Genomic DNA, 26,471 nt, shown 5'->3' on the forward strand with positions numbered 1-26,471 from the left:
TATCCCTGATAATATAGACTCAAAAATTTTCAACAAAATGTTAGTAAACCCAATCTAAGAGCACATCAAAACAAAACAAAACAACAATACATCATGATCAAGTGATATATTCTAGGAATATAAGTTTGGCACAACACACACAAATAAATAAACATACATCACATTAACAGAATGAAGGACAAAAATCATATGATCACCTCAATAAATGCAGAAAAAGCATTTAATAAAAGTCAATCTCCTTTCATGATAAAAACTCTCAATAAACTAGGCACAGGAGCAATACACCTCAATATAATAAAGGCCACTGTATTAGTAGGTAATTCTTGCACTGCTATGAAGAAATTATCTGAGAGTGGGTAATTTATAAAGAAAAGAGGTTTAATTGGCCCATGGTTCTGCAGGCTTTAAAGGAGGCATGGTGCTGGCATCTGCTCAACTTCAAGGGAGCCCTCAGAAAGTCTGCAATCTTGGTAGAAGGTAAAGGTGGAGCAAGCACATCACATGGTGAAAGCAGGAACAAGAGAGCAAGAGAGAGTGCAGCAGAAGGTGCCACACAATTTTAAATGACTAGATCTCATGAGAACTCACTTACTATAGTTAAGAATCCACCCCCATCACCCAAACATCTCCCACCAGCCCCCACCTTCAGAATAGGAGATTACAATTCAATGTGAGATTTGGGCAGGGACAAATATCCAAACTCTATCAGCCATATAAGGCAAATCTGCAGCTAACATCATACTGAATGACCAAGACAAAAATGCCTACTTTGGCCACTCTTACTCATCATAGTACCAGAAGTCCTGGCCAGAGTAAGCAAGCAAGAAAAAGAAATAACAGGCATCCAAGTTAGAGAGGTCAAATTGTCATTCTTTGCTGATAATATAATTTTATATTTAAAAATGACTAAAGAATACACCAGAAAACTCTTAGATCTGATAAATAAATCAGTACATTTTTGCAGGACACAAAATCAAAATACAAAAATTAATAGTGTTTCTATATGCCAATAAAGAACTAGCTAAGAGAGAAATCAAGAAGGCATTTCCATTTATAAAAGTTACCAAAAAAAAAAAAAACTTAGAAATAAATTTACCCAAGGAGATAAAAGATCTCTACAAGGAAAACCACAAGGCACTGATGAAAGATACTGAAGATGACATAAAACAAATGGAAAGACATCCCAAGCTTATAAATTAGAAGGATTCACATCATTAAAATGACCATACTGGGCAGGGCTTGGTGGCTCATGCCTGTAATCCCAGCACTTTGGGAGGCTGAGACAGGTGGATGACAAGGTCAGGAGACGGAGACCATTACTAAAAATACAAAAAAATTAGCTGGGCATGGTGGTGCACACTTGTAGTCTCAGTGACTCGGGAGGCTGAGGCATGAGAATCGCCTGAACCTGGGAGGCGAAGGTTGCAGTGAGCCAAGATTGTGCCACTGCACTCCAGCCAGGTGACAGAGTGAGACTCTGTCTCAAAATACAAACAAACAAAAAAATCCAACCATACTGCCCAAAGCAATCTACAGATTCAATGTAATCTCTATTAAAATACCAATGTCATTTTTCACAGACATAGAAAAAAAAAATTCTAAAATTTACATGGAACCAAAAAAGAGCCAGAATAGGCAAAGCAATTCTGAGAAATGGAACAAAGCTAGAGGTATTACACTACCTCACTTCAACATACATTATAAGGATACAGTAAACCAAAAAGCGTGGTATTAATATAAAAACAGACATTGATATAAAAACAGACCAATGGAACAGAACAGAGAAATAAATAATGTATAAATTTATGTATTTACAGAAATAAATTTATGTATTTACAGCCAACTGATTTTTGACAAAGGTGCCAAGAATGTACATTAAGGAAAGAAGCCTTTTCAATAAATGGTGCTGGGAAAATTAAGCTATCTATATCCAGAAGAATAAAACTGAACTCCTCTCGCTCACCGTACACAAAAATCAACTCAAGATGGACTAAAACTTAACACCAAAAACCATAAAACCACTAGAAGAAAACATATAAGAGATACTATAGGACATTGGTCTAGGCAAAGATTCTATGGCAAAAACTGCAAAAACGGGCAACAAAACAAAAAATAGACAAATGGGACTATATTAAACCAGAAAGCTTCTGCACAGCAAACAACAGAGTGAGGAGAATCTGTTGACTGAAAGAAAATATTTGTAAACTATTCATATGACAAAGGACTAATTTGCAGAATGTATTAAGGAACTCAAACAATTCAACAATTAAAAAAGGAAATAATCTCATTAAAAGGTGGGCAAAGAACATGAACAGACATTTCTCAAAAGAAGACAAACAAATGGCTAACAGGTATATGAAAGAATGCTGAACATTACTATGTAAGAAGGAAATGCAAATCTAAACCACAGTAAGATATCATCTTACCCCAGTTAGAGTGCCTATTACTAAGAAGACAGAAAATAACAAATGTTGGTGGGGATGCAGAGAAAAAAGAACTGTGATACACTGTTGGTGCAAATGTAAATTAGCATGGAAAACAGTATGGAGATTTCTTAAAAAACTAAAACTACCATATGATTCAGCAATCCCACTACTGGGTATTTATCCAAAGAAAAGAAATCAGTAAATCAAAGGGATACCTGTACTCACATGTTTATTCCAGCACTATTCACAACAGCAAAGATATGGAATCAACCCAAGTGTCTGTCAATAGATCAATGAATAAAGAAAATGTGGTATATACATGCAATGGAATATTATTTGGTCATAAGAGAATTAAATCATGTAGTCTGCAGCAATATGGATGAACTGTAGGTCATTATGTTAAGTGGTAATAGGCCAGGCACAAAGACACATATACCATATTCTCACTCTTACTGGGAGCTAAAAAAGTTGAGGTAGAGAGAAGAATGATAGATACAGATGCTGGGAAGAACGAGTAGGTAGGAGTGGTATAAAGAGTGGTTGGTCAAATACTATAAACATACAGTTAGATAGAAGGCATAAGTTCTAATGTTTGATAGCAGTGTAGGATGACTATAGTTAGCAACAATGTATTATGTATTTCAAAGTAGCTAGAAAGAATTTGAAATGTTCTCAACATATAGAAATGCTAAACACTCAAGGCCATGGATACACCAAATATCCTTTGATTGATCATTATGATCTTGATTCACAATATTTTACATATTTATGGGGTATAAGTGATATTTTGTTATATCTATGCGTGTAAGCTGTGTAGATGTATAAAATTTAAATTTTATTTATGAGGTATATGTGACATTTTGCTACATGCATATACAAAAGAGTACATGTATAGATGTAACAAAATATCACAGATACCCCATAAATATGTAAAATATTATTAATCAAGAGCAATTAAAAAAAAACCTACCAGTGGAGGCACAAAATAAGAACTGCCATCCTCACTTAAAAAATTAAAGGCTTACATTAATAAAAAAGAAAAGAGAGAATAACCAAATTGATGCAATAAAAAATGATAAAGGGGATATCACCACAGATTCCACAGAAATTCATATAAACTAGTGAACCTGGAAGAAATGGATAAATTCCTGGACACTTGCCTCCTCCCAAGCCTAAACCAGGAAGAAGTCGAAACCCTGAATAGACCAATAACAAGGTCTGAAGTTGAGCAGCAACGAAGAGCCTACCACCCAAAAAAAGCCAGTTCCAGAAGGGTTCACAGCCGAATTCTACCAGGCATACAAAGACAAGCTGGTACCATTCCTTCTGAAACCATGTTCTCCACATGTACCACAGAATTTAAAGTATAATAAAAAAAAAATTGAAGGCTTTACTTCCATTTTGTTCCTTTTCAGTGATTAGCACAGGGCCTGGTATGTTGTAAATATTCAATAAATGGTAGTTATTATTATGTTTCTTTTTATTAAACTCTTTTTGTCTCTTATTTTCATCATCAAAGAAAATGGGGATTAAATCATTAATATACATAAAGCATTTGAAATAGAATCTGGCATATATGGTAAGTGTTGACTATTATTCTTTCACCCATGAATATCTTTTTATTTTTTTCTGATATTGTTGCCTATCTGTATTCTGCTTGTATTTTATACTATATCCTTAATATTAAATAACATTGATTTGTTTGCTTGTGTGTCTCTCTGCCAAATGTGGTTCTTGATAGCTGGGACCTATCTTATTTATCTTAGTGGTTTTAGTGGATAGTCTTTTCTTGCTACATATGATTGTGGCTTTGAGCTGGGTTTTAAAAGATAAAAAGGATGGTGTGACTGGAGCATGGGGGGTGGTACATCAGTGAGAACTCAAATTTGACAAATATACTGACACATGATTGCAAGTTATTGAATGCCAAACTAAAGAATTTGAATTTATTTTGTATACTAAAGGGAGGTATTTTTTTTTTTATTATCGACCAGATTAATTCCATATTTTAGGAAGATAATTCTGAATGCAGAGTAGAGGATACAATGTAAAGAGGAAAGAGATTGAAAACAAAAAGAAGATATAAGAAACTCTGGCTCTTGCTGTATTAGAGAGTTCTTATTTTAGCTGAGGTCTTCTAGCATATAGTCTTTTACAATCATGTAACCTTTTAAGCCTTATCACAGAAAGACTTCAGTGTGTCCCTGCTAACTTTGTTTTGACTTCTGTTAAAAGAAACTCTTCAGAAAATATAAATGTAAGAGTTTATTTGAGCATTAAAAGATTCACGAATGGGGAAGCACCCCAAACTAGAGAGGTTCAGAGAGTTCCATTTTAACAGTGTAAACAGTGGGCTTTCTTATAGACTGAATGTGGAAGCAAAGTAGAGAAATTACTTGATTGGTTATAGCTAGGTGTTTGCCTTATCTGGGCACAATCTGGTGTTAAGTCCCTCATTAGAGGATAGTTGTTGATTTGATTAAGTTTTGACAATCTATAGATTGGGAAAAAATATTTGTAAGCCATATATTTGATAAGGGGTTAGTATCCAAAATATATAAGGAATTCAAATAACTTTATAGAAAGAATACAAGTAATCCAGTTTGAAAATGGGCAAGGGAGCTGAACAAACATTCCTCAGAGGAAGACAATACAAATGGCTAATAAATGTACAAAAAAGGCTCAACGTCACTAATTACAGAAATGCAATTTATAAACCTCAGTGAGCTATCACCTGACATCTGTCAGAATGACAATTATCAAAAAGACAAATGATAACAAGTGCTGGCAAAGATAAGGAGAAAAGGAAATCTCTGTATACTGCTGGTGGTGATGTAAATTAGTATAGCCGTTATGGAAAACTGTATGGTCACTCCTCAAACTAAAAATAGAATCACCATATGATCCAGCAATCTCACTTCTTGGTATTTACCCAAAAGATATGAAATCAGTATGTTGAAGAGATGCCTGCAATTCCATGTTCATTGCAGCACTATTCACAATAGCCAAGGTATGGAATCAACCTAAGTGTCCATCAATGGATGAATGGATTAAGAAAATGTGGTACATATACACAGTGAAATACTTATTCAGCCTCAAAAAAAGAAAGCAGTTTTGTCGCTATAACACGGATAGACTGGGGAACATGCTAAGTGAAATAAGCCAAATTCAGAAAGACAAATGCCATATATGTTCTCACTTATGTATAGAATATAAAACAATCAAACTCAAAGAAGCAGAGAGTAGAACAGCGGTTACCAGAGGACAAGGGTGAGGGGTGGTTAGGTGAACGGGGAGATGATGATCGAAGGGTACAAAAATCTCAATTAAACAGGAAGAAAAAGTGTTTTTTTCTTTGATATCTATTAACAGTATAGTGACTACAGCAAATAATAATGTACACTTCATAATTGCTAAATTTCAAATATTCTCACCACAAAAAATGATAGTATCTTATGTGACAGATATGTGATTAGCTTGACTTAATTATTCCATATCATATTCATAAATCAAAACATCGCACCGCACCCCATATCATTTTCAATTTATAATTTAAAAATGAAAATTAAAAAAAATAAAAAAGGTGTAAAGGTAACTTCTAATGTAGTAAATGATTTTATAAAGATAGATATATATACATACACACACACACAACCAAGAACTTGTATACAGATTATATGAGTTATTGTAGACAGAGAAGAATCTCATAGAATATAGGGAAAATATCTGTATACTTCCAAAAAGAGCAAATCCTACTAATGCCCAATAAACATTTTGAAAAGTGCTCATTTTCATCAATCATCAGGGGAAGTATCACTACCGCCACTAGAATGGCTAAATGCAAAAGGCTAATAATATCGAGAGCTGGGTAGGATATGAAACAACCAGAACTCTCAGACATTGCTGGTGAGAGTGCAATTTGGTAAAACCCCTCTGGAAACCTGTTTGGCTGTTATCTACTAAGGCTGAATATATGCAGACCCTATGACACAGCAGTTCGAGTTTTAAGTATAACCTATCAGAATGTATACATATGTTCACCAAAAGACATGTAGAACACTGATGGTATTACAATTGAAACATCCAAATCTGCCCTACCCGATATTCCATTTTGATATACTCACAAAATGGAATATTAACTATCATATAACAATGAGAAACATCTAAAATAGGTGTTTGCTCAAAAATATTAAGTAAAACAAGACACAAAAAATACACATATGATTCCATTTACATAAAGAACAAAAGCAGGCAAAACTCCATGTATGCTATCAGAAGTCAATGAAAATCTAAATTAAAATGTGTGACTGAGATAGTTATTAAAACAATCTCTAATTTAAAGACTTTATGTGTTTTACCTTTTCATCCCCTTGTTCAGGCACATGAACAAACTTACACAGTGGACGCTCACAGCCACGTAATGTATTAAAATGAAATTTGCAATATTTGTAGGGTATCATCAACCCCAGGGACTTCTGGAACACCTAGAAAATTAGAAAGATTTCCTTTCTGTATGAACTGTAAAGCACTTACTATAGTCAAGCAAGATAGCATTTGAAGCAATACAAATAACATATATTCCAAAGAGTATCATGATAACTTGTTTGATAATTTGACAAGAAAAAATAAAATTTCAATTTATATTTTCAAAAATCATAAATCAATTCAGAGTGACTTGTCTGGATTTTAAAAAATTTATCTTTATGTAAAATATTCCATCAAGGTTATTCTCTTTTGCGTCTCATCTTTAAGACTATTTTTTTAGAGCAGCTTTGGGTTCACAGAAAAATTAAGGAACAGAGATATCCTACGGACTCCCTGCCCCAACATACTTTACGTATTTCAAAAAATGTACACATTCCTCCTCCCTTTCATGCACCTGCTTCTCCTTTTACAAAAAGTTAATTCTATTATAATATGTACTATATTTCAGATACATTTATCAGAACCAAAATTCTTAGTTTTTCTGATTAATAGAAAAAGGCAAATGACAGAGTCAAAGCTTCTTACAACAAACTTTCCCCATAAAACTGCTTTATATTAGCAGCTTTCTCTTTCATCACAGGAAACTATTCATCCTGTATATTTTCTGTTTTGGATGTCCTCCCTCTGATGTTTTCTTTCTTTCTCTTTTTTTTTTTTTTTTTTTTTGAGAGGGAGTCTTACTCTGTTGCCCAGGCTAGAGTGCAGTGGCACAATCTTGGCTCACCGCAACATCCGCCTCCTGGGTTCAAGCAATTATCTGCCTCAGCCTCCTGAGTAACTGGGATTACAGGCACCTGCCACCATGCCTGGCTAATTTTTGTATTTTTAGTAGAGACGGGGGTTTCACCATCTTGGCCAGGCTAGTCTTGAATGCCTGACACCTCATGATCCACCCGCCTTGGCCTCCCAAAGTGCTGGGATTACAGGTATGAGCCACCAAGCCTGGCTCCCTCTGCTGTTTTCAACCTCTTATGCTATTTGTGATTATCCTCTAAGTCACTACTTACCTCTTACCACCAACCTCTATTCAAAATCCATATAATATCTGGAACTGCTTAAAAAATGACGATACTCAAGGAAATATAATCAGAAGGTCCAGAGTATTGGTTTTATGAGATGATTTTTTTTAAGGGAGGGTAAGGGAAGGAGTGAAGGTAGGTGAGGAAGAGGAGGGAAGAGAAGGAGGAGGAGGGGGAAGAGAAAGAAACAGATGATTTTTTTAAAGTAGACTTACCCCCACATTTTTTTCCTTCTTAAATATTTCACAAGTTGCAGGATTCTGCAGCTTTAGAACAGAATGTTTTCCCAAAAATCTGAAATCTAGAAATGATTTAGAGTGACATTACACACCAATATGTTACAACTTAGTCTCTTCATAACAATGAAATAGATGATCACTACTATCTGCTTTAAAGTTTCACTTTGGAATATTCATGTTCAATTCACAGACTGTGCTGCCATGTGTGTTCCTGTGAAATACAGTATGATTTACATCTTAGGTACTCTCAAGTATTTCTAGACCTGAATTTAAAATTTTAAACTCACTATAAGCTGCAGACAACTTTCTTAAGGACCTCACATAGCAGCATTGGGCACTGCATTCAAATGATATGTCTCTAAGTAAAACATACAAGTATTATACACAATAAACATTTTTAAGAGAAGAAAACTAGTGACAAATCCAGGTGCAACGGACTGAACTGTGTCCTCACAAAATTCACATGTTGAAACCCTAACCCTCAATATTACTATATTTGGAGATAGGATCTTTATAGAAGTTAATAAGGTTAAATGAGGTCATAAAGGTGGAGTCCTGAGTCAATAGAATTAATGTCTTTATAAGAATAGGTACTGGCCTGGCATGGTGGTTCATGCCTGTAATCTCAGCACTTTGGGCAGCCTGGTGGGTGGACTGCCTGAGGTCAGGAGTTTTGAGATGAGCCTGGCCAACATGGTGAAACCCTATCTCTACTAAAAATACAAAAATTAGCTGGGCATGGTGGTATGTGCCTGTAATCCCAGCTACCTGGGAGGCTGAAGCAGCGAAGTTGCTTGAACCCAGGAGGCGGAGGTTGCAGTAAGCTGAGATTGTGCTACTGCACTCCAGTGTGGGCTACAGAGCAAGACTCTGTCTAAAAAAAAAAAAAAAAAAAAAAAATAGGCACCACAGAGCTTATAGTCTTTCCAAGAACACACCAAAGAAAAGTTACGTGAGGGCTTAGCAAGAAGGTAGCCATCTGCAAGCCAGAAACAGAGCCTGCATCAGAAAATGAACCCTTCTAGAACCTTAGTCTTAAACTTCTAGCACTGTGCAAAATACATTTCTGTTGTTTGAGTGCTTTAATCTGTGGCATTTTGTTATGGCAGCCCAAGCAGGCTAATACACCAGGCATCATATCCTTTAATGTTGGTCTTTTAAAAAGATAACTAGGGCATTTAAAAATGTTCTTTTCTAAAGATAAAAATAACAAATAAATATAAAAGTATTTTTAATTTTAAATCATTTATTTTTTACTTTGGCAGCATCCAGCTACAATCTGAAACAAGCTGAAGTTTTTGCCGCACAGCTTTGCAGTAATTTGCATTATGAAAACTGTAAGACTTTTTAAGATAAAACACATGACCATCGTGGGCTTGCTGTTACAGTACACAACACAAGGCGGTATGAAGTAAGTACTGGGTAGGTATAGAAAAGTTAGGTGTGTGCTATACAACATGATTTTATAGATTCTAAATTCATTCTTTAGTGTAGTTTATTTTGTTCAAAGTATTGTTAATTATCAAAAAACTGACACAATTTCTAAAATACATATACAAATACACTCCATCAAAATATATTTTAAATATAATCTGTAATTTATTTGGACTACCACTATCACATAAATACAGACATTTCACACATTGTTCTATCAAAAGTACTAAGTAGGCCAGGTGCAGTGACTCACACTGGTAATCTCAGCACTTTGAGAGGCCAAGGCAGTTGGATCACAAGGTCAGGAGTTCAAGACCAGTCTAGCCAACATAGTGAAATCCTGTCTCTACTAAAAATACAAAAAATTAGCCAGGCGTGTAGTAGACACCTATAATCTCAGCTACTTGGGAAGTTGAGGCAGGAGAATCGCTTGAACCCAGGAGGTGGAGGCTGCAGTAAGCTGAGATTGCGCCACTGCACTCAAACCTGGGAGATAGTGTGAGACTCCGGCTCAAAAAAAAACAAAACAAAAAACCAACTAAGTAAAGGTGCACAAATCTTCTAATTTTAACATATTCTATATGTTTCCATTTTTCTTAATCTTTTTTTTTTTTTTTTTTTTTTGGTAAAAAAAAAAATCCTAGTTTCTGTACTACTAAAAGCGAACAGGATTTCATTAAGAAAACCAATAGTACCATTCGTCCAGGTATTCAGTATTGCTTCTTCTTGATGACCACTTAGATTCAAAGTAGGTACTAATAAGCACTGAGGTTTCGGGACTGGTGCTGCAAACTGACCTTCATCAACCATAATGTCTGCATTTCTAGAATCTTTGCTGTGTGAACAAAAATACTAACATCAGAATTTAAATGCATTTTTACACATTAAAGTAATGCTTTGCAGGTATTTTTCTTATTTAAAATTTTTATTTATTTTTTATTTCAACCCTGAGTTGAAAAGTCTAATTGGTGTCATTTTTAAACAGCATATGCTCACGTCTCTGTGTCACATTTTGGTAATCCTCACAATATTCCAAATTTTTTCATTATCATTTTATCTGTTATGGTGATCTGTGAACCCATAACAACGTTACTACTGATACTGTTTTGGGGCATCATGAAAACTAAGCCCTTATTAGAGGATGCACTTAATCAACGAATGATGTATGTGTTCTGACTGCTCCACCAACTGGCTGTTCCCCGTATCTTTCTCCCTCTCCTTAGGCCTCCCTATTTCCTGAGACAAAACAATACTGAAATTAGACAGTTAATGACCCAACAATGTCCTCTAAGTAGTCAAGTGAAAGAAGGAGTCTCACATCTCTCACTTTAAATCAAAAGCTAGAAATGATTAAACTTAGTGAGGAAGGTATGTTGACGGATAAGATAGGCCAAAAGGTAGGCCTCTTGTACCAAATAGTTAACCAAGCTGTCAATGCAAAGGAAAAATTCTTCAAGGAAATTAAAAAGTGCTACTCCAGTGAACATACAAATGAAAGGAAAGTGAAACAGCTTTATGGCAGAAATGGAGAAAGTTTGAGTGATCTAGATGGAAGATCAAACCAGTCACAACATCCCTTAAGCCAAAGCTTAATACAGAACAAGGCCCTAACTCTTCAATTCTGTGAGGATTGAGAGAGATAAGAAAGCTACAAAAGAAAGTTTGAAGCTAGCAGAATTGGTTCACAAGGTTTAATGAAACAAGCCATCTCCGTAACATAGAAGTGCGAGGTCAGACAGGAAGTGTTAATAGAAAAATTGCAGCAAGTTATCTGGAAGATCTGGCTAGGATAACCGATAAAGGAAGCTACACCAAACTGATTTTTAATGTAGACAAAACTGCCTTATACTGGAAGAAGATGCCATCTAGGACTTTCATAGCTAGAGAAAAGTTAATGCCTGGCTTCAAAGATTCAAAGAATAGACTGGCCCTCTTGTTAGAGGATAATGCAGCTGGGAATTTTAAGCATTCCAAAAATCCTAGGGCCCTTAATAATTATGCTAAATCTATTCTGTCTGTGCTCCATAAATGAAACATCAAAGCACATGACAGCACATCTGTTTAAAGCATGGTTTACTGAATATTTTAAGCCTACTGTTGAGGCCTATTGCTCAAAAAGATTCCTTTCAAAATACTACTGCTCATTGACAATGTATTTTGTCACCTAAGAACTCTGCTGGACATGTTCAAGGAGATAAATGTTGTTTTTAATGCCTGCTAACACATCTATTCTGCAATCTATGAATCAAGAAGTAGTTTTGACTTTTAAGCCTTATTATTTAAGAAATACATTTCATTAGGCTCTGTCTGCCACAGACCGTGATTTCTCTGACGGAGCTGGGAAAAGTAAATTGAAAACATTCTAGAAAGAATCCACCATTCTAGATGTCATTAAAAACATTTGTGATTTATAGGAGGTCAACATATCAACATTAACAGTCTGGAGGAAGTTGATTCCATCCCTCATAGATGACTTTCAGGGGTTAAATACTTTAGTGGTGGAAGTCACTGCAAATGTGGAAGACATGGCAAGACAACTAGAACTAGAAGTAGAGCCTAAAGTTGTGACTGAATTGCTGCAATCTCATGATAAAACTGGAACAGATGAAGAGTTGCTTTTTATGCATGAGGAAAGAAAGTAGTTTCTTTCTTTCTTTCTTTTTTTGAGATGTAGTTTTGCTCTTGTTGCCCAGGCTGGAGTGCAATAGTGTGAACTCAGCTCACTGCAACCTTCACCTCCCAGTTCAAACAATTCTCCTGCCTCAGCCTCCCAAGTAGCTGGGATTACAGGCATGCGTCACCAAGACAGGATATTTTTTTATTTTTAGTAGAGAAAGGGTTTCTTCATGTTGGTCAGGCTGGTCAAGAAAGTGATATTTTGAGATGAAATCTACTCCTGATAAAGAAGCCATGAATATTGTTTAAGTGACAAAAGACTCAGAATATCAAACTAGTTGATAAAGCAGAGGTAGGGTTTGAGAGGATTGATTCCGATTTTGAAAGTTGTTCTACTGTCTGTAAAATGCTGTCAAATAGTATCACATGCTACAGAGAAATCTTTTGTGAAAAGAAGTGTCAATTGATGTAGCAAACTTCACTGTTGTCTTATTTTAAGAAATTGCCACAACCACCTCAACCTTCAACCTTCACCCCAATCTTCAACCACCCTATTCAGTAAGCAGCCATCAACATCCAGGTGAGATTATGACTCACTGAGGGCTCAGATGATACAATCATTTTTTGGCAATAAAATATTTTAAAATGAACGTATGTACATTTTAAAAAGACATAATGCTGGCCGGGCGCAGTGGCTCAAGCCTGTAATCCCAGCACTTTGGGAGGCCGAGGCGGGTGGATCACAAGGTCAAGAGATCGAGACCATCCTGGTCAACATGGTGAAACCCCGTCTCTACTAAAAATACAAAAAATTAGCTGGGCATGGTGGCATATGCCTGTAATCCCAGCTACTCAGGAGGCTGAGGCAGGAGAATTGCCTGAACCCAGGAGGCGGAGGTTGCGGTGAGCCGAGATCGCGCCATTGCACTCCAGCCTGGGTCACAAGAGTGAAACTCCGCCTCAAAAAAAAAAAAAAAAGACATAATGCTATTGCAAACTTAATAAAGTATAGTGTAAGCATAACTTTTATACACACTGGGAAACAAAAAAATTTGTATGACTCATTTTATTGCAATATTTGCTTTACAGTGGTAGTCTGAACTTAAACCTGCAGTATCTACAAGGTATACCTGCATATATTACAATTCTTTAATATCTCCAATAGGTTGTTCCTGCCTTCTTAACTAGAAACCCAAAACTTAAGTGGCTGGAGTAAATGAAGGAATGGGGTGGAATGAGGAAAATATTTTTGACCATGCCAAAAGGAAAAATCAGGCTAGTTCCTAATCCAGAAGAGGTCATTCAATTATTCTACTGATACTGCAATTAAACAAATTATAAGTTATTCTTCAGGAAAAGTATATACAATAAACCTATAAAGGTCTCTGAGAGCTTTCCTGGGGAAAAGGTGTTAAAAATGTTATTGTTCCAGGGTGGCTGATTTAAACAGCTTAAATTGTATTCTAATATGCAAGATCCTACATAGCCAATTTTACAAAAATATAATTTGGATGCTACTTATGTAGAAAAATAACTTAAGCAAGGGGAGGGAAAGTTATTTCAGAGAAGACTAGTAAATACAAATGCATTTACTTTTTAGGAGAAAGGTTTACACTGACATTCAGATACTATAATCTTTTTCCTTAAAAATAATTCTAATAAGTTTTATCAGCTTGGGTTTTCTGGACCAGAGGACAGTAAAATTAGTAAGAAGAGGGACCCATACTTACAAGAGTTGAAATTTATTAGCATTAATAGAATTTAAGATTTCCATACAAAATAAAGATATTCACTTCTCTCCCCAACTTGGGATGTCATTGATATGTACAATCCCTATGTCCCCCGCCAAATAAAACAAAAGTGGTAACATAAACAAAGAAATAGAAATTATGAATTTTTATAGATGGAAGAGATTATCTTTTATTTTTGATCAGATGACTGAAGCCCAAGATGTAAAGACTTAATCAATCAATGTCACACTGGTGATTGCTATGGTAAGAGTCAAGTTGATAAACCTTTGCAGGCTGCAATTACATTACCTTAGTTTGTAAGCAAAATGTTTTCAACAGAAAAAAATAATAGTTAACCTTGTTACTCTTGCTTTCTCTTTAGTATCTTGAAATGGTCATGAACCATAATGAAACTTCTGTGGCAACAATCTAATTGTTATCTAGCCTTCACCTTAACACAGTAGTCCTCAAACTTGAGCATGCATCAAAATCAGCTGGTGGCCTTGTTAAAAACAGATAGGCCCATCCCCAAAGTTTGATTCAGTAGGTCTGAGATGAGACCTATTAATTTCCATTTCTGACAAGTTCCTACATGATGCTGCTTCTCCAAGGATCACACTTTGAAAATTAGTGCCTTAACATTAAAGAACTCAAATATATCCATCACCTGCCCTGGGTGAGCCTTTCCTCAAATGCAAAATGAGGGTGGTAGAGGATGGATCAGATGATTTCTAAGGTGGATCAGATGATCTCCAACTCTAAACGTGGTGGTTTTAAATGTTCCAGCGAGTGTGCTAAAACCCTCAGTATGAATCACTGCATCCATGTAAGATTCTTGCAAAGCGCAATGTGAATCTGATTTCAGCCACCTTTATCTTCATAAAAGTGAAACATACATCATTTTTTCTTTTTATCACTACTCCTTATCTTTCCTCAACAAAATATTTTCATGGCTCAAAAAACTTAGTGACAGTTTTACGGTGACTTACAACATCCCTTACACCTGAGTACACCTGACACATTAATTAAATGATACCTATATACGGCTTATGGCATATAGCCCAAGCATATACACAGCAGAGAATAAAAAACGTACTCAAGATACAAAATTAGATGAGTGACTATTTAAATTTATGTAATTAAAAATTATGTTACAGACCTTTTGCACACTTCATAAATGTTTTCTTTTTCTTCTTTGGTAACCACTTTGTCTGTAAATCTATGCTGTGAAGAAATTATGGTTAAATTAGTACAAATGAATGTCTGTGTAATACATATTAAGCTATGAGGCTTACTGGATTTATTATAATGTATTAGATGTTAATTAAACAACTAGTTTATGGCCAATCCTTAAAAACAATTATATTCTACATAATTTAAAATACTGAATACTGACTTAAAAATTTCCACTGCTGCTTAAGAGAAAAACTGAATAGCCAAAATATTTGTCCAGTTTTTGATACCACTTTTAATTACACAAGTCACTATTTCAAATTATTAGGGAAAACTAAAGTTGAGTTTCTTTTTATTCAGAAAAAAAGCTTGAGCTTTGAGTTATTTTAAAGTGGTATTTATGAACATAAAATTTATCTTTTATAAGAAATATTTAAATGTGTTTGAAATATAACTATACTTATATTTCACAAGTAGCTATTTGAAATACTGATTTTCTATTCATAAGGTTACACATGTTCAAATATTAAACGTTTGAAAAAACAGGCATCCACTAAAAGAATAAAATACCTAGGAATACAGCTAACCAGAGAAATGAAAGATCTCTATGATGAGAATTACAAAACACTGCTCAAAGAAATCAGAGATGACATCAACAAATGGAAAAACATTCCATGATCATGGATAGGAAGAAGAAATATCATTAAATTGGGCATGTTGCCCAAAGCAATTTATGGATTTAATGTTATTCCTATCAAGCTACCAATGATATTCTTCACGGAACTAGAAAAACTATTTTAAAATTTGTATGAAACCAAAAAGAACTCAAATAGACAAGGCTATCCTAAGCAAAAAGAACAAAGCTGGAGGCATGATGTTACTGACTTCAAACTACACTACAGGACTATGGTAACCAAAATTGCATGGTACTGGTACAAAAACAGATACATAGACCAATACACAGCCCAGGAATAAGGCTGCACACCTATAACCATCTGATCTTCAACAAAGCTGAGAAAAGCAATGGGGAAAGGACTTTCTATTCAATAAATGGTGCTGGGTAACTGGCTAGCCACATGCAGAAGACTGAAACTGGACCCCTTCCTTATACCATATACAAAAATCAGCTCAAGATCGATTAAATACTTAAATGTAAAACCCAAAACTATAAAAGCCTTGGAAGTCAACCTAGAACTCTTAGGGAACTACAAAAATCAGCTGAGAAACATAAAACATAAAAAACTGAAGGACCTACCGACCTACCGTGTTCCTGGATAAGAATACTCGAGTTAAAGATGTTAATTCTCCCCAAATTAATTTATATAAAAAACTACAATGTGAGTTTAAAGCACTCTTTAAAAAAATACATGAGAGAGAACCACCAAAAAATATTTTAGATTTATAATACATCTTAGTATCTTTAAAAGCAAGCCTTCCTATTATTTCTTTCTTACTATTTTACAAATAATTGACAGTATGCTATTGGTGCAAGGACTAGAAATCAATGAAACAAAAGAGAAGAAACAGATCTATACATAAAATTTTGAAAACGTTAGATATAGCACTTGAAACTTATGAGGAAATGATTTAACAAATGGAAGAACTGGCTAGTTAACTGGATGAAAAATAAGTGTACTCCCAACTCACCATATGCCAAAATACCTTTCAGGATCATTAAAAATAAATTCTAAAAGTAGCAAAGGAAAATAAAATAGCAAAACAATCAAATATATAAAGGAGTATATAATTTGGAGGTTTGGGAAAGCCTAAGCATGACACCAAAGGCAGAAACCATGAAGTATAATATCAATAGGTTTGATCACAGATATTTTAAATATTTTCATATGTTAAGAGAATAAAAAGTGCAAAGTGTAATCTGCTAAAATAAAGTTACATTGTTTCTATATTCCTTCTACTAAGATAAATTTTAGTTTGATAAAAAAATTTAAACATAATAAACACCACCACAAAACCGTAAAAGAAAATATAGGAGAAAAATTTAAATGTTGAGATGGGGAAGGATTTCTCCAAATGTGACTTGTAACTCCTATTATAAAAGAAAACTGACATATTTGATTAAATAAAAATAAAGGGCTTTTACAAGGTGAAAAGCTCCTAAACTAAGTCAAAACAAATGAAATCCAGAAAAAAGTACAGTCATATATGACAAGGAACAGATATGTTTATTACATGAAAAGTTCTTACAAGTAAAAAAGATAAAATCTGGAAGACAATGGGCAAAGAAGCATGTATTAGTCCATTTTCACACTACTATAAAGAACTGCCCAAGACTGGGTAATTTATAAAGGAAAGAGGTTTAATTGACTCCCAGTTCAGCACAGCTGGGGAGGCAACAGGAAACTTAAAAGTCATGGTGGAAGGTGAAGGGGAAGCTAGGCAGCTTCTTCAAAAGATGGCAGGAAGGAGAGAGAATGAATGAATACCAAACACTAATAAAACTATCAGATTTCATGAGAACTCACTATCACAAAACAGCAGGGGAACTGACTCCATGATTCAATGACCTTCACCTGGTCTCTCCCTTGACACACAGGAATTACGGAGATTATGTGGATTCAAAATGAGATTTTGGGTGGGGACAGAGCCGAATCCTATCAGGACATAAATAGGAAGTTCACAGAAAACAATGTAAATGGCTTCCAAAGATGTTTAACTAGACTCATAAAAGAAATTCATAATAAAACTAAAAGTCATTTGTAAAAAATAAGCAGATGGACGAAAAATTAATAATGAATTAGTGTGTGGGGAGAAAATGGCACTCTCACACAATGTTGTTGAAAGTATAAATCAAAGCAATCTCTATGAAGGACAATTTGACAACTCCACTTCCAGGAATTAATCCAAAAATGCTTGCACATATGCAAAATGCCTTATGCTCAAGGATGCATAATGCAGAAATATTTAAATAGCAAAAAAATGGAAACAAACCAAGTGTCCATCAATAGTGGGACTTGTTAGAGTATATTCATATAGTAGATAATTACACAACCACAAAAACAAGACATCATTACATACATTGAAAGGAAAAACATCTCAAGCAAGGTAAAGAACAGTATGCTACCATCTGGATGAAATTCAAAAGAATATCACAATGGGTGTACTTTGGGAAATGGAAGAGACTCTTCTATTGGGCTAACTCTTCTGCAGATAACAACCATAAACCTTGGATAAAATATTTTTAAACTACCTGAAAACCCTGTAGAGATATGAAAAGTAGGCAGAACCTAGAGGGAAGTCTACACTCAGAAAAACAGAATGCCACTAGGTAATTGTCTTGCTTAAAAGGCTGTATAGTTTGAACCACTTAGGGAGGACAACAATTTGCCCTACTGAAAAAGAACCTGAAAAACAGAGTTTGGGACAAAATCAGAAATTGGAAAGTGAGGTGACGAATCTGGGAGAAAGTATAAGAGACAAAGTCCCCAAATCTACTCCTAACTTGGCCCAAATCTCTTGCTGATCTTTGAACTACATGTATGTTACGTGGATTCCAAACAGCCCAGCTAAGACTCAAAGAACTGAACAAACATGCCCACTGACTCCAACCACAGGGGAGTAATCTGGAGGTTGAGTTCACCCAAGTTAAAACCTAACAATTAACTACTATAGAGCTCAGCAGTTACAGCCCATTTATCCCAGAAAAATTGAAACACTTTCATGTACACAAAAACCTGTACACGAATGTTTATAGATAGCAGCTTTATCCTGTAACAGTGCCAAACTAGACACAATCCAGATATCCACCAATGAGCAAATAGCTAAACAAACTGTGGTACATTCATACCATGGCGTATTACTAAACAGTAAAAATGAATGAACTATTGATACATGCAATGGCTTGGTTGAATATGCACAGGATTATGCCACGTGGAAAAAAAAAAGAGAAACCAATCTCAAGAGGTTACATATTCTGTGATTCCATTTATATAATATTCTTGGAATGACAGAACTACAGAAATGCAGAACAGATGAGTGGTTGTCCAGAGTTAAGGAATGGGTGATGGAGGAAAGAGAGAAGAAAGCAGGTTGCCCTATAAAAGGGCAACATGAGGGATCAATGTGGTGATGGAAATGTTCTGTAATATCTTGACTGTATTAATGTCAATATTCTGGTTGTGATATTGTACTATGATTTTGCAATATATTACAACTGGGAGAAACTAGGTAAAGAGTGCATAGTTATCTATGTATTATTTCCTATAACTGCATGTGAATCCACAATTATTTCAACAAAAAGTGGGATGCTGCTGAAACAGTATTTATCGATAAATTATAGCACTAACTGCTTCTATTAGAAAATAATAAAGGTTTCCAATCAATGACTTCAGCTGCCATTTTTGGAAACTACAAAAAGAACAACAAATTAATCCAAATTAAGTATATAAAAAATAAGAAATAACCAGAGCAGACTCAGTGAAACTGAAAACAAAAAAGCAACATAAGAAAAAAAATCAGTAAAACTAAAGCTGGTTTTTTTTTGTTTTTGGTTTTTTTAGAATTATCAATTAGTAATCCTCTTATAGAAATTCTTGGGAGGGAGAAAGGTATGACTGAAGAGGTAACATAAGGGAGATCTTTGTGGTGATGAAACAGCTCTTTGACTGCAGTGGTGGTCACATAAATCTGCATATTTGATAAAATACACTGAACTTCACAAATACATTCCATCACTAAATTCTTGCTTCTTAAAGATGTAATTATGGGAGAAAACTAGGTGAAGGCAACATGGGTCCTCTCTGTACTGCTTTTGTAACTTACTATGAATCTCTATTTCAAAATAAAAAGTTTAAAAAAGTAGTCTAGTACTTTATCAGGGGCCCAAAAGTAGAATCATCAAGTAATGACTACTATGGTAAGCCTAAAAATTGACAAGTGATACACAGGAGAAAAGTAAAGGTCTCTGGAAAAGAATCATTCACACACACACACACATTTTTTTTTTTTTTTTTTTTTTTTTTTTTTTGAGATAGGATCTTGCTTTGTTGCCCAGGTTGGAGTGCAGTGGCCCAACATGGCTCACTACAGATCTGACCTCCCAGGTTCAAACTATCATCCCACCGACACCCTGCCAAGTAGCTGGGACTACAGGTGGACACCAGCACACCTGGCTAATTAAAAAATTAAAAAAAATTTTTTTTTGTACAGACAGGGTGTCACTATGTTGCTCAGGCTGGTCTCAAATTCCTGGCCTCAAGTAATCCTCCCACCTCTACCTCCCAAGATGCTGGGATAACAGGCCTTAGTCACTGCACCTGGTATATTGATCTTTTATTTCCTGCTATATATGTATGTACTTACGCATACATACATAAATACTTGTATATACATACACATATAGTGGGAAGTAAAAGATCAATAAGGAAGCATTTCTAAAAATTTACAGCCAGCCATATACAAGAGCCAAAAAGAAGCAGGCCAGGAATATGTCCCATAAGTCAATCTATTTACCCTCTACTGTTCCTAAAATGTAAGATGAGAGAGATGAAAAAAAGTTTGCTAATTACCAAATTTGGGGGCCAGCTATCTTAAGAAAAAATATTACTAAGTCTCATGTTTTGTAAAGGGTTAGTATTTTGAAGTCTACCATGGTATTTGAAGGATAAATACATAATTCCCCTTCCCTCAAACAAAACAAATAAATCATCCCATACTAGGAGGCATGGCCCTCAGGTACTATGCTATTTGAAAATTAAGAAAGATTACAAGATTTTCAGTACTTACTGTTTTCTGAGGCAGAAAATTATATAATATTTTATTTAGAAAGACTTTCATAGGTTTGTGACAAACTCCAGATACTAAAAAGGTAACTACAGTATGTAATTAAACAGAACATCCCATTTTCCCAGGGAAGGAAAACCTTGTTTATACTATGCTTACACCTAGTATCAAGGATACATCCCACGGCTAGAGTGACTTGATTCTTTAACTCAATAAAGGGAGTTATACTTGCTACCCAATAGCACTGTTAAGATGGATTTATGCATTACCACTATTTTAGACCAAAAAATTTAAAAAAAATGCAAAAGATTCCCTACTACCTTTTCATCCAAGTTTGAATCTTTTATTTGTTCACTGAAGTCTCCCAGTGTTTCATTTTCAGAGGCCTTATTAGCAACTTTTCCTAAGGAAGTGTTCGCATCTTGGGAATCTTGTCTTATTTCACTTGCTGAAAAGGAATAATATTCAACTATAGAAACTTTATAGACAAAATGAGTTATTCAAAGGCTGTTCTAAAAAATGACTTGGAATTCAGAGGCTCTCTTAAGGTCTAATGTGACAAATATAAAGCAGAGTTTTCAGCAAATTATGCAACAATTCCTCTCTATCAAAATAACTCCATTATGTTATATAAAAAAATTAAACAGATACTTAAGAATTTTTCTTGATCATCTCAAGCTATTTTAAATATACTTATAAAACTTGAAAGTCAAAGTAAAATTAACTTTCATACTAAGTTACATCCTGTGAAATAAAGATTCAGATATTTAAACTTGTGACTAGCTGTTAACTATAAAATTTTAAGCAACTCAGATTTAAAATGTGATAAAGCTTAAATACATATTTCAATTTCAAAATAAGATGACAAAAACTGCTGAGGCCAATTACCTATCTTTTATAGATAAAGCCTAACAAGGTTATTTATTAAATAATCAAACAAAATATCTCAATCTGATCTTCCAACCAGTCAATTAAAACAGGAGAATTGACAAACTATAAAACATATGGTTAATAGACCCTAAAATGAAAAGCTTCTTGTTCTAATGAATTCATTTTGACTAGGCCTGAATGCAGATATAAAGAGATGCTTCAATATGCATATTCTGAAAATGTCAAATTTTACCTGCTGAGTTGGAAGCACAGGTCTCTGACTTTATTGATCCACAGTCCAGTACAGAAAGTTCTCTATTATAAAGCAAACAGAGCTTAAACATTATAACAGATTCTAAGTAGAACTTATCCATTTCTGTAAACACTACATAACCGTCATTTTAGCTGCTGGTGAACATTAGCTCAAGTACTCTAGGGCAGAGCATACTATAATGAGACTCAGAACCCAATGCACCTGTGCGGATTCTTCATTTGGCTCTTTAATCACATATGCCTCAACTGTTAAGGAAGGTGCTGCCACTCAAACTTTGTTACTGAGAACTTGACAAGACAAGATATACCAAGCATGCAAAATTTGAAAAAATACTACTCCAATACAAGATAGTGTTTAATTCCTACTCTTTTTTTTTTTTTTTTTTTTTGAGATGGAGTTTCACTCTTGTTGTCCAGGCTGAAGTGCAGTGGTGTGATCCCGGCTCACTGTAACCTCTGCCTCCCAGGTTCAAGTGATTCTCCTGCCTCAGCCTCCTGAGTAGCTGGGATTACAGGCATGTACCACCAGGCCCAGATAATTTTGTATTTTTAGTAGAGACGGGGTTTTGCCATGTTGGTCACGGTGGTCTCAAACTCCTCCTGACCTCAGGTGATCTACCAGCCTTGGCCTCCCAAAGTGCTGGGATTACAGGCGTCAGCCACTATGCCTGGCCAACTTCTACTCTTAAGCATGTATGTATACATCATATGGTCAATGTCACAGGAAGACAGACTGAAAGCAGCTTAATTTTTTTGGTAGTCTCTAAAGACAACTTAGGAGTCTAAAGATTAAGAATATGTAGATCAGAGTTAGACCAATCTGGGTTCAAATACTGTTCTGCCACTTGTGTAAACTGTGGCAAAACTACTTAACATATTTAAGTTTAACCATATCTGTAAAATGAGAATACCACCTACCCACAAGGTATTGTGAGGATTAAATGAGATAAGATGTCCTTAAAACCAAGAGCATAGGCCCAGCAGATGAAAACTACATTTATAGGAGCCACTCAGATACAAATGGCCAAACACTATTCCATTTTTGATCACTTAGACAAAAATTTAAAACACATAAAAGTACACAGAACAAAATAAACACTCATAATCCCACCATTTGTTCATTTAACAAGTGGTAAGCATATCCTTCAGCACTGCGCCTGCTCACTGGTTCAGAATTACTTCCTAGCCAAGAAAGAGGAAAACTAAACATAACATTTTGTTTTTACCATTCTCTGAAGTTTGCAAAACAAAGTATTTTTTCCCAACATAAACCCTAGAAACAATAAGAAGTATAAAGGATGGGGAAATAATACAAACAGAAAACATACACAAATGCAAATCTTTCTCTAACTCAGACTTTTCTGGATTCACAACTAGCTATCTACTAGAACATTTCCTTCTCAGTAACTCAAAATGTCTTAAGTTTGACCTCCCCAACACAGCTCTTCTGCATGGGAGATGGATGGTAATGCTTTTCTCTGAGATAAGAAAGAAACCAGGTATCAACCTTTACACCTCCCTCTGCCTCACCCCCATCTGATGAACCAATATTCACTTCTTAAACCTTCCTCAAATTTACTCCCACTTCTGTGTAAAGTCATCATGTTCTTTCAGTTTATTACAATAGCTCCCTGCCAGCTCATCCTCCACACCAGAGCTATAATGATTTTTAAAATGTAAATGTGATCAAATTACCTCTCTTATTTAAAAAGCTTTCTGTGAATTCCTATATGCTTAGCATACAGTTTAAACTCACCATAAATTCTAGTTTGCCTAGGATGGTCTGTTTACGCTTGTTGTCCTGGCGTATTATTAACAGCTTTCCATTTCCTTCTCAAAAGCTTTGCAATCCAGGAGGTAAATTCTATGGTCATTTTACTCTCACAGCCCTTCATGACAGCTTTTGCGCATTCTGTAGCTTCATTTCTTGCCATTTGAACACCAAGCCATGGGACACTATTTTGGAGTCTCAGTTTTCAACAATTAGTTAATTCCTTCTTATCCTTTAGCGATCATTTTAAATGCCACTTTTACAAGGAAGCGTTTAACATCTTGCATTTCTCCTATTATTTTATTGTACATGCTTATCTGCCATCTTAAAAGCACTGTGAGGACAAGGCTGGTATATGTCTAGTTGTTCTCTACACCTGCAGTACCTAACATATTTCTGGCACACAGTGCTAGACACTAAGGAGACCTAAATGAAGATGCCTCTCTCCTTTCTAGCAATTCCAGTACAAAGTGAGGCTCACATACAAGCAGACAAATAAACTGAGATATGTCCAAGAAAACTACTGGAACAAATCATAAATAACATCTCATATGTGATTTGACAGATAAGTGAATGCAAAGAAAAGGACTTTCAGATAAACACATGCAAAAGGCCTAAAGTACATGGTGCATTGCAGAAACAGTGAGCCGCTTGCTATGTTTATCTTTCATTAGCCTTTCATCTCACTTTCCTCCCTCCAATACCATAGTTGTCAAACAGGGAATGGATACAGATCCACCAAAGAGCCTTAAAAAGCCATGCCAAGCAATTTACCATAGTTGTCAAAGAGGGAATGGATACAGATCCATTAAAGAGCCTTTAAAAGCCATGCCAAGCAATTTAGACTATCCCCAGGTGGCTGAAAGCCAGTGTAACACTCTTAACAGTTACTGGCAGATCAATTTCTATTTTGAATATCACTATGACAAAAGATATATTAAGAGAGTTTAGGAAGATTAACCAGGAGCTAATTACAATAATCTAAGAGAAAAATAAGTAAGAACACAGAGAGAATCGAGAGGAAGGAACAGCCATGAGAGATACTGAGGTAATAACATGAACAGTTAAGTTACTCAATAGAGAACTGAGGAATGCTTCTGTGGCCTCTAATTATCCTGAAAGTTACATTCATAAGTAGGTACAGTACATATATTAGTTTAATTTCCAAGTATTAAGGCAGTTTTTATAATACTGCTAGTATAATTAATATAGGTGTGGGAAACTTTTTACTACAAAAATAGCTAACTTACAAGGAAGATAAAATTACATATGCAATTCTTTTAAGAAATAGTTTAGTTTTGTCTGGAATTTGAAAAACAAAAAAGTTAAATTCACCTAAGTGAAAAAAAACATAATGTGAGCAAAACTGTAATTTACATGAATATTTTATAGTTTTGCATTGGTGGAGTATAGTTCCAGTTCTGAATTGGTGGACTAGAAAAGGTAAAAATGAAGGTAAGAACAATGAAAAGAGAGAAAAGAGATTTGGATGAGGTTATAGAAATATAGATAAGCAAGACGATCTGAATAAAAAGGAGAGGAGAGAATAAGATAAGTTTAAGCCAACTCTGACAGATTATATCAAGCTTATCCTCTAATTTTCATGTGGGTAATAAAATGTTATTTGGTGAGTCCCAACCAATAAATTTTTTAATGAAATTGAATATGAAATATGAGACTACATCAGTTATGGTAAGGAAAATAATAGTTTTCATAAATCTATAATTTCATATATTTATAAACATATACCAGATTGCAATATAAAACAGATCTTTATTGTGGGTAATTGACAAAACGGCTGGAAGATGACTGCTTTAGAATAATTACTATTTATAAATATTTTTTAAAAATAGAAAAATTTTGAAAACTATTGCCCAAGGAAAAAGTTTAGGACTGAGCATACTAGCTCACACCTATAATCCCTACAATTTGGGAGGCTGATGTGGGAGGACTGCTTGAGTCCAGGAATACAAGACCAGGTTGGGTAACTGGTGAGACTCAGTCTCTACAAAAAGAAAAAAACATTAGCCAGGTGTGGTGGCATTCACCTGTAGCCCCTGCTACTTGGGAGGATGAGGTGTGAGGATTGATTGAGCCTGGTAGGTAGAGGCTGCAGTGAGCCATGATGACATCACTGCACTCCAGGCTGGGTAAAAGAGCAAGACCCTCTTTCTCAAAGGAAAAAAAAAAAAAGAAAAAAAAGAAAAAAAATCAGAATGTTACTGCTTTTTTTGAGATGCTAATTGTGGTCAGTATTCATTTATTTACAAATAACCATATTCTGTTTCTGGATAGGACCACCACAAATTTCCTGGGCAATTATTATGCAAATAGTAGTAGCCCTAAGCAGAGAAATATTATAGTATCCAATTCAAGGCAGAGGTTCCCTAGCCTGATGCCAAACTATAATGTGTTAGGCCTCCAGATACTACAAATGTTCAATCAGGTACAATATTGTTTATTCCAGCAAAGACAAAGAATAGTTTATGTAGCCTGAAAGAAGAAAGAAAAAAAATCAGAATAATGTTTCTTCATAGTCCCTCCCCACTTGCTACTTTAAAGAGGAAGCAGAGATGAGAGGAAAGGGAGCGAAAGTAAAATAATGTTCTGGGGTAGTCTGCAGAGTAACTGAATTAAATACATAGGAAGAACCAAAATGCCACTCTTCCAGCATGCTGTTTTGTGGAGCGGGGACA

General features: G+C 35.1%; 1 protein-coding gene across 1 annotated transcript in view; it reads right to left on the reverse strand.

The window, feature by feature from the left end:
* TOPAZ1 (testis and ovary specific TOPAZ 1) overlaps positions 1-26,471 on the reverse strand; it is an 88,401-nt gene that overhangs the window by 51,943 nt on the left and 9,987 nt on the right. The window contains exons 3-8 of the mRNA XM_003926220.1: positions 21,985-22,046; positions 21,182-21,309; positions 15,109-15,173; positions 10,299-10,438; positions 8,146-8,231; positions 6,785-6,910 (exon numbers count right to left, since the gene is read on the reverse strand). Of these exons, the coding sequence (XP_003926269.1) occupies positions 6,785-6,910; positions 8,146-8,231; positions 10,299-10,438; positions 15,109-15,173; positions 21,182-21,309; positions 21,985-22,046 (607 nt within the window). The remainder of the gene's footprint in view (positions 1-6,784; positions 6,911-8,145; positions 8,232-10,298; positions 10,439-15,108; positions 15,174-21,181; positions 21,310-21,984; positions 22,047-26,471) is intronic.

Source organism: Saimiri boliviensis, chromosome 8 (genome assembly GCF_048565385.1).
Source record: "Saimiri boliviensis isolate mSaiBol1 chromosome 8, mSaiBol1.pri, whole genome shotgun sequence".
NCBI lineage: Eukaryota > Metazoa > Chordata > Mammalia > Primates > Cebidae > Saimiri > Saimiri boliviensis.